Genomic DNA, 9,402 nt, shown 5'->3' with positions numbered 1-9,402 from the left:
AGGTAGATGTAAATCCTATAATCGGCATTTTTATAGAAATATCTTTTTCTTAAAAGATAAATTGGTTGTTTCCCTTTATTATAATTTTCGAAAATCCACTTTCCCATTTTGTGAATTTTGGATAATTATGAGCTTCCTTATTTAGCTTATATTGTACCAATTTGTTTATAAAGGGAAGTTTTATATTACAAATATTCAGTACTTACCCAAAGTCATTTCTGGATTATTTGTTTATATATTTTCGTGCAGCTCAAGAATTAATAAACAGGAAATTGGATCCTTAATATCATTAATTGTTGTTTCCTTTTTGAGCTTGTTTTTTATCCGACACAGGTCTAAGCTGTCTCCACCAAAATCGTATCTGTCGGATCAGCATCTTCTAAAAAATGCAACTCTTCATCAACAAGAATATCTTCAATTATTCTTGCCTTTATTAGAAGAATTCTTTCTCAGCCTTTATGAGCACAAAAAAGGACTCTATAAATATGGCTCTAAAGGCAGTGAAAAAGGTGAACTCTTTTGTACATTATTGTAATATTTGTGAGAGTTCCTCTTTGTATTCATGATCATAGGTATTCACGTGATCTTGTAGAAATATGTGTGTTTAGTTTTTAGTGGTGAGTTTATACCATGTTCATGAGTGAATACACATTGTAATTTGAACACAACATTTATAGTCTTCGGGAGAAGATTTTTACAAGCCTTGCGTCGGGAGGATGCAAGCACTCACTGGCCATTGAAGGGAGTTCAAGTGATGGAGCATTTCAATCAAAATCAGATTAGTGAAGAGAAGTACAACAAAGTTGCGGCAAATCTCAAGAGGGAGTCTTGTTTTGTTTAAGTCAATATTTTGTACTTGTGATTCTTTATTAATTGGTTTTATTCTCTGGGCGTGGCCCCAAGGAGTAGGTTATCTGAAAGGGTTTTTGAACCTTGTAAAAATTTGTTGTGTTCTTTATTGTTTTGCACTGTCTTTTTATTGTGTTCAGTTTCTGTCGTGACAAGTTTGGATTCTGTCCCGACAGAACTGCAATCTGTGTAAACAGTTAATTACCATTCCACACTTTAATTAATTCACATGGTTTAATTAATTTGGTAATTACTAAAAATGGAATTTCAATTGGTATCAGAGCGGGTCACTCATTTCTGAGTGTGATCTTGGTTTATTCTGTTTGTTGTTCTTGTTCTTGCAATGTCTTTTTCAACAGAAGGAGGCTCCATAACTCGCCCCCCTTTACTCAACAATTCAAACTATCCATATTGGAAAGTTAGAATGAGAGCCTTCATCAAATCTCAAGATGAAAAGACTTGGAGAGCTGTTTTAAGTGGTTGGATTCCACTAGCAGAAAGCGATGATGTAACTAAGGTAAAATCTGAACTTGACTGGAATGATGCTGAAGATAGACTGTCGAGTTACAATAATAAAGCATTACATGCTATTTTTAATGGTGTTGGTGAAGGTTACAATAAATTGATTTCTTCATGTGTTTCGGCCAAAGATGCTTGGAAAATCCTTCAAACTCAATTTGAAGGAACTGCTGATGTCAAGCGTTCTAGGCTTGTTATGCTCGCAACAAAATTTGAAAATGAATGAAAATGAAACCCTCACTGAATTTTATGAGAAATTGTCAGATATTGCTAACGAATATTTTGCTCTTCGTGAAAAACTTGAAGAGAATGTTTTGGTTCAAAAAATTGTTAGAGTTCTCCCTGATAGGTTTCAGACAAAGCTAACAGCAATTGAAGAAGCAAAAGATCTGGACAAAATAAAAGTAGAAGAATTAATGGGTTCCCTTCGAACTTTTGAACTAAACCAACAAATTAGACAAAAAGGTAAGACAGAGGAAATCATGGAAAAATCTATTGCCTTGAAATCTTCTAAAAAAAAGAAGGAAAGTTCGGATGATGAAGATGATAAGATGGCTCTATTGACAAAAAAATTTAAAAAATACATAAAGAAATTGGGAAACAAAAAGGCCATATCCAAAAATCCAAAAGGTAATTTTTCTAACCCTTTGAAATTAATAAAAAGGGTATTCAGTGTAGGGAATGTGAATGATTTGGACACATTCAATCTGAGTGTGCAAATACCTTAAAGAAAAAGAAAGTCATGATAGCCACGTGGAGTGATCAAGACTCTGAACAGAGTGATGAGGAGGAAAATAGTGTTGCCTTAACCTCTGTTCACAAAGGTATGTTTTTCTCTTCAGTTAATTACAAGGATGTGTTATGCCTTAATAATTCTGTTCAGAATAATGAGAATTCTGACAGTGATTCTGATGATTCTGACTTAGATGAGGAGTCATTGAAAGAGTCTTATAAAATAATGTATGATCAATGGCTGAAAGTCTGTTCTGAGAATCGTCTAATGGCTAGCAATAATAAAAATTTTGTTGAAAAAATTGAAAAACTTGAGATGATTATTGCTTCCAAAAATGATGAAATTAATTCTTTGAATAAAGAAATTTATTTTTTGCAAAAAGGTGTCAAAATTTTTAATCCTAGATCTGGAATATTGGATGATATTCTTTCTGTAGGAAAAAAGGCTGGTGATTACAGTGGATTAGGATCTAATGGATCTGAATCCTCAAGAAAAACGATTTTTGTAGAATCTATGAATTATTCGTCTGTTGTGCCAACTAACCGTTTTGCAGGAACAAGTCACTCTGCTAAGAGCACAAAGTTGTCATCTGTTGCAATAGATCTACAACTAAAAAAAAAAATTCAAAAAGAAACATTGAACAATTTGTACCAGTTTGTCATTTTTGTGGGATGAAAGGACACATAAGACCTAAGTGTTTTTCTCTGTTAAACTTGTTCAAAAAGAATTATGTTAAACACTTTGGTAGTATGAATCAATTCTTGACCAAAAGAAATTCAAAATAAAAAACAATATGGTTCAAGAAAGTTAACTCTGTTTGCTTGGCTACCTTTACCTGTCATAAAATCCATGCATCTAGTTCATGGTACTTTGATAGCGGTTGTTCAAGACATATGACAGGTAATGCCAACATACTTACCAACTTCAAACCCTTGAAGTGTGGAGTTGTAACATTTGGGGATGGAATGACAGGAAATATTTTAAGTAAAGGTACTCTAAACATTGAATGGTTACCAAAACTGAAAAATGTGCTTCTTGTTGATGGGCTGAAAGCCAACTTAATTAGCATAAGTCAAATTTGTGACCAAGGTTTTTTTGTTAATTTTTCGCATGATGAGTGTAATGTTTTAAATCAAAATGGTGATATTGTTCTCAAAGGTTCTCATTCTTTGGATAATTGTTACACTCTCACACAAAAATTAACACGTCATGCATCTTCATCAAGTTTTAATATTACTGACTTGTGGCATGAAAAACTTGGACAAATAAATTTCAAGAACTTGAAAAAGATTGCTAATGCAGGTCTCATCCGTGGTATACCCAAGCTGGGTAAAGAATCGCTTAGTAAGTGTGAATCATGTCAATTGGGAAAACAGTTGAAAATTTCCCATAAAGCATTATCTGATATTAATACTTCAAATGTGTTAGAATTATTACATATGGATCTCATGGGTCCTATACAAGTTGAAAGTATTAATGGTAAGAGATACATTTTTGTATGTGTGGATGATTTTTCTAGATTTACTTGGGTAAATTTCTTAAGAGAAAAATTAGATACTTTTGAAGCTTTTCAAACTCTATCTACAAGATTGAGAGTTGAAAAACATTGTAACATTGGAAAGATTGTTCGAATACAGAGTGATCATGGTAAGGAGTTTGAAAATTTTGTTTATGATGAATATTGTAAATCTTTTGGAATTTTGCATGAATTTTCTGCTCCCAAAACTCCTGAACAAAATGGGTTAGTGGAACAGAGAAATCGTACCTTGCAGGAAATGGCTAGAGTTATGCTTAATAGCAAAAAACGCACAAAGAAATTGTGGGCAGAAGCAATTAATACAACTTGTTACACAATTAATCGTGTTTTTCTGCGTCCAGGTACAAATAAAACTCCTTATGAAATCTGGAAAGGTAGAAAACCCAATGTCAATTACTTTCATGTTTTTGGGTGTCTGTGTTATATTCTTAGAGATCGTGAGAATCTGGGAAAATTTGATGCCAAAAGCGATATGGGACTTTTTCTTGGTTATTCCACCAGTAGTAGGGCTTATCGTGTTTATAACATGAGAACCCAAACTATTATGGAATCAGCTAATGTGGTTGTAGATGATTTAAAAGATTTTTCTAAGTACTCCCATGAGGAGGAAATTGACAGGCTCATTGATGTTCAACATCATAAAGAAATGGCAGATTTGACAGCACAGCCTTCGAAGGGGACAACAACCACTGCTGACGTATCAAACGATGATTCTGTCAAAACAACAACTGGGCAAACAGAGAAGGAAAATCCAGTTATTTCCTCTGACTCTGTTCAAAGAGAACCATCAACTAGAGTAAAAAAGAATCACCCTTCTGACCTTATTTTGGGAAATCTTGAAGAGAGTATGGTCACTTGAAAAAGGTATGTAAATTTGGTTCAATTTGTTTGTTTTACTTCTACTTTGGAACCAAAAATTGTGAAGGAAGCCTTAAATGATGAATCATGGATCAATGCTATGCAAGAAGAGCTAGATCAATTCACAAGGAATGAGGTATGGATTCTTGTCCCTAGACCGAGTCATACTAATGTTATAGGTACAAAGTGGATATTTAAAAATTAAACTGATGAATTTGGGACCATAATAAGAAATAAAGCTAGACTAGTTGCACAGGGGTACACTCAAGTTGAAGGAATTGATTTTGATGAGACTTTTGCCCCTGTTGCAAGACTTGAATCCATAAGATTATTACTAGCCATTTCATGTGTTCTTGGATATAAATTGTTCCAAATGGATGTAAAATCCGCATTTTTAAATGGATTTTTGAATGAAGAAACTTATGTGGAACAACCTAAAGGGTTTGAGGATCCTTACAATCCTAATCATGTTTTTAAATTGCAAAAAACTTTGTATGGGCTGAAACAAGCCCCATGGACTTGGTATGAGAGACTAACTCATTTTTTGGTCTCAAAGGGGTACAAGAGAGGGGGAGTAGACAAAACACTTTTTATCAAAAAATTTGATGAAAATATTATGATAGCACAAATCTATGTTGATGATATAGTGTTTGGTTCTACTAATGTTTCTTTAGTGTAGGAATTTGTGAAATAAATGCAGGAAGAGTTTGAGATGAGCATGGTAGGAGAGCTCAATTTCTTCCTAGGACTTCAAGTGAAGCAGTCAGATGAAGGAATTTTCATTTCACAAAGCAAGTATGCAAGAAGTCTAGTGAAAAGATTTGGACTCGATGCATCTAAACCGGCTAAAACTCCAATGGGTACTACGGTCAAATTATCTAAAGATGAAAATGGGAAGAAAGTTGATCCAACTCTTTACAAGAGTATGATTGGGAGTCTCCTTTACTTAACTGCAAGTCGCCCTGACATCAGTTACAGTGTTGGAGTGTGCGCTCGTTTCCAAGGGAACCCCATGTAGTCTCATGTGACAGCTGTAAAAAGAATTATTCGTTACATCAATAATACTCTTGATTTAGGCATTTGGTACTCCAAAGAAATAAATTCTAACCTTGTGTGTTATAGTGATGCAGATTGGGCAGGAAACACTGATGATCGCAAAAGTACAAGTGGTGGTTGTTTTTACTTAGGAAACAATTTGGTCTCCTGGCATAGTAAAAAACAAAACTCCATCTCCTTGTCAACAGCCAAAGCTGAGTACATTGTTGCTGGAAGCTGTTGTACTCAACTTTTGTGGATGAAACAAATGTTGGCAGACTATGGGTTTGATATTAAAACTTTAACCATTTTTTGTGATAATACAAGTGCTATTAATATCTCCAAAAATCCTGTTTAGCACTCTCACACCAAACATATTGACATTTGTCATCATTTTATTAGGGAACTTGTTGAAAACAAAACATTGATTTTAGAATATGTTGAGACTAACAAACAAATTGCAGATATTTTTACTAAAGCTTTAGACACGGTCAGATTTGATTCCCTCAGGAAGTCCTTGGGGGTTTTTTTTATTTGAAATTGTCAATAAATTGATTATCTTGCCTTGCATATGTGTTTGCATAAATCTCTTGTCATGTTTGGAAGAAATTTGATGAGCATATTTTTTTTGTATTTTAGAAAATGATTGTTATAAGTCCTATACTCTATTGGAATAAAAAAACCATATTTGAAAAATTATAGACCATCCAATTTATATTTAATCAAATCATTATGTTTGTTTGAGTATTCCTTAATCCAGTTTCTTTTTCAGGCTCCATTTTGGAAAAGAGCTACCTATACTGATGTGTGAAAGCTGACACTGAGTAAGTTGGTACCAGGTAATTAGCAATTATATTGGAGGATACTCTACCAGTGTAAAGGGTTACCATCGGTATAAGAGTTATAGCCTCCATTATGGTTACAATTTGAAAAAGGCTAAAATCGCCAAATATGGGCAATGACCCTAGCTTTAAAAGGCAAAAAAGAAACGCCAAATTGATTACACATGCACACACGCATGTCTATTGACTAGACTGTGTAAGATGGCTGTAAGACTCATACATATAATGAATTGATTCAAATATGTTTTGTGATTGGTATATTTTTCTAATTATGGTCTCTTAGTATTTGAATTAGGACTCATTTCTCTAATTTGTGAAAAATATGGTTATCTTGTTTCTTTTGAACAGGACTTGGCATTTACATTGACACATATGGTATGACAATTTACACTCTATTTTCGGCAATTTTGTAATAAAAAAAATTGTAAAATAAAATATGTTTTGTACCGTGTACTTAAAAAAGAAAAAGAAAAAAGGTTTGAAAAATTAATTGATGCAATTTATTTGTTTTATCTCAATATATTCTAAAATATTCAAAAAGTTTCCAATTTTGAGGTGTGAAAGAATTTGTTTTAAAAATGAGATATTTTGGCATTTATCACTTAAAATCTGGTTACCCATTTTTGGTTACCCATTTTTGAACTTGCCTCATTTGTGCACCGAATACTTTATATATTCGGATTCACTTTGGTTGTTTTATAATCAATGTTTTCTTGTTGAATCTCTCGCGTATAACCAAAGTGTTTAGGGTTTCTTTCTTTGTGTGGTTCACTTGTTTCACTCTTAGCAGCCATGAAGATTCGAGGCCAAGGTTCATCTTCCAAGTCCGTGAAGTCTCAGCAGGAGACAATTCCTGAGTCAGTTCCCACTGCCACTCCTCCAATCCCAGCATCAATCCCTGCTGTCTCTCCTACCACAGCAAGAAAGAAGGTTCTTGCTCTTTCGGGTCCTATAGGATCTTCTATTCTTGGAGCTTCTAGTCAAGGAGTTACGTTCCCCAACTTGGATGCTGAGCCAATCCTAGCTTCGGCGGTTTCACTCGCCTCTCCCGAAGGTCAAGTAAAAGCCAAACCGACCTTGGCAACAAGTCATTCCAAATCAATTTCCACTGAAGCTGTGTCTGATCCATCAGATCATGACTCTGAATCATCACTATCTCCTGATGTGTTGACCCCCAAGGCAAAGGGCAAACGCAAGACCAAAGTTGTTGGAACAAAGAAAGGGAAGAAGGCCAAAGTGGCTCAAACAAAAGGTACCAACTCCATCTCTGATTTATCTCCTCTATCCCGATTTAAATTAAAGGCAAAAATCAACCCACCTCCTTGCACCTCATCAGAGGATATTTCTCATGAAACGGAAGACTCTCAACCTGAGCTGGACCCTTCCTTGACTGAGCCAAATCCTAATGTTCCTCTTGATGATTTGGCGAAGGAGACTAAATATGAAGAAGACCCATCCGAAGCCTCTCCTGTTTCATCTGACCCAAAAGGCACCACACCATTGGCATTTCCCGAATTGTCTTCCAAACTCGCTAAACAAAAAGGTGCTCATGTCCGTACCTCAGGTTCTTTCAAAGCCCATTCTCTTACTTTCTGTTTTAATGATAATGAAAACAACATGCAATTTTATGAGCATCGTCACTTTATTAGCGAGCGTAATTTCCTTTTTGCTCCTCATCATGTTTTTGGGGTCTTACTTACCTTAGAGGAAAGGGGTTGGTTGCGTTCCTTGTCTGGGTTTGATGGGTTTGTGCCTCGGGTTGTTAAAGAATTTTATGCAAATTTGAATGATAAGTTATTAGACCAATCTTCTTTTATGTTTCATAAGGTGTATGTTAGGGGACATTGGTATAAGTTTGGTCCTTCTGAAATTGCTAAAGCCCTCAATCTTGTTCCTGTTGAGATTGATGATTCTATTGAGTTTGCAAATGATCAAGTTGTGTCTGAATTGGTTGGTCAAGTTATGGTGTGGGAACCAAGCACCTCTCTTCGAGTCATGGACCTCACTCATTATTATGGTGCTCTTTTCAAATTCGCAATGTTTAATTGGCTGCCTACCACTCATTCCTCTACCATCACTCAAGACATGGCTTTTCTATTGTTCAAAATTGGAACTGGAGTCGCAATTGATCTTGCTGCTGTTATTTTTGATCAAATCATGTCCTTGAGTGGTGCCAAACGCAAGGGTCAACACTTGATGTTTCCACAATTCATTTACAAACTTTTGGACTCTGAGCGTCCTTTGAAGAAGTCCCATGAGACTTTGACTTCTCCTTTGGTTAGTCCCACGCCTATACTGTCAAAGATGATAATGCTCCGTCCACAGCTCGAAAAGTCAAAGGAATTAATCTGGCTGGTCCTGGTTCTGGCAATGTTGTGAATGACACTCCTGCTGTCCCGACTGATCTTGCTTCTGTCCAGACAGGAATTACAAGTCTTTTTGACCGGTTCACTCTAATGGAGGAGACTCAGCGCCAAATTCTTGCTTCATTGGCCATTCTCAGTGCATCCAGCTCTCCTGCTCCATGATGGTCACAATACCCTTTGATCTATTTTTATTTTGCTTTTGTTAGATGTAAAAGAACACTTGATGTGTCTTGCTTTTGGTTTCGTTTCGTTTGTTCTTTGACATTTTCTTAGACAATGAGGGGGAGAGAGAGTAACTCTATTTTTGGTACATCGATTATGTTGACTGACTTGCTGTTTCTTATTAACAGTTTTATCTTGTGCTTTGGTTATCTTTTGCAGGGGGGTCATTTTGTGACTCTTATGATTTTAAGCACTTACTTGTGTTTTACAGGGATCTTTTAAAAATAGATATTCTTTGTTTAAAAAATTGCCAAAGGGGGAGATTGTAAATCCTATAATCGGCATTTTTATAGAAATATCTTTTTCTTAAAAGATAAATTGGTTGTTTCCCTTAATTATAATTTTCGGAAATCCACTTTCCCATTTTGTGAATTTTGGATAATTATGAGCTTCCTTATTTAGCTTATATTGTCCCAATTTGTTTATAAAGGGAAGTTTTAT

At 35.1% G+C, this 9,402-nt stretch overlaps 1 protein-coding gene across 1 annotated transcript; it reads left to right on the top strand.

Annotated features, from left to right (window-relative positions):
- The first annotated feature begins 7,165 nt into the window (after positions 1–7,165).
- LOC133823802 (uncharacterized) lies at positions 7,166–8,901 on the top strand. Its single transcript, XM_062256651.1, has 3 exons — positions 7,166–7,924; positions 8,201–8,512; positions 8,656–8,901. The coding sequence occupies exons 1-3, from the start codon at positions 7,166–7,168 to the stop codon at positions 8,899–8,901; spliced, it is 1,317 nt and encodes a 438-aa protein (XP_062112635.1).
- Positions 8,902–9,402: the final 501 nt, after the last annotated feature.

Source organism: Humulus lupulus, chromosome 3 (assembly GCF_963169125.1).
Source record: "Humulus lupulus chromosome 3, drHumLupu1.1, whole genome shotgun sequence".
Lineage (NCBI taxonomy): Eukaryota > Viridiplantae > Streptophyta > Magnoliopsida > Rosales > Cannabaceae > Humulus > Humulus lupulus.
The sequence above is the reverse complement of the archived record's forward strand: the minus strand, read 5'-3'. Positions and strand labels throughout refer to the sequence as shown.

Coding starts and splice junctions, on each gene's coding strand:
- LOC133823802 (XM_062256651.1), top strand. CDS start 7,166: ATGAAGATTCGAGGCCAAGGTTCATCTTCCAAGTCCGTGAAGTCTCAG. Junction 7,925..8,200: donor CTAAACAAAAAGGTGCTCAT/GTCCGTACCTCA, acceptor ATGTTTCATAAG/GTGTATGTTAGGGGACATTG. Junction 8,513..8,655: donor TCGCAATTGATCTTGCTGCT/GTTATTTTTGAT, acceptor TCCTTTGGTTAG/TCCCACGCCTATACTGTCAA.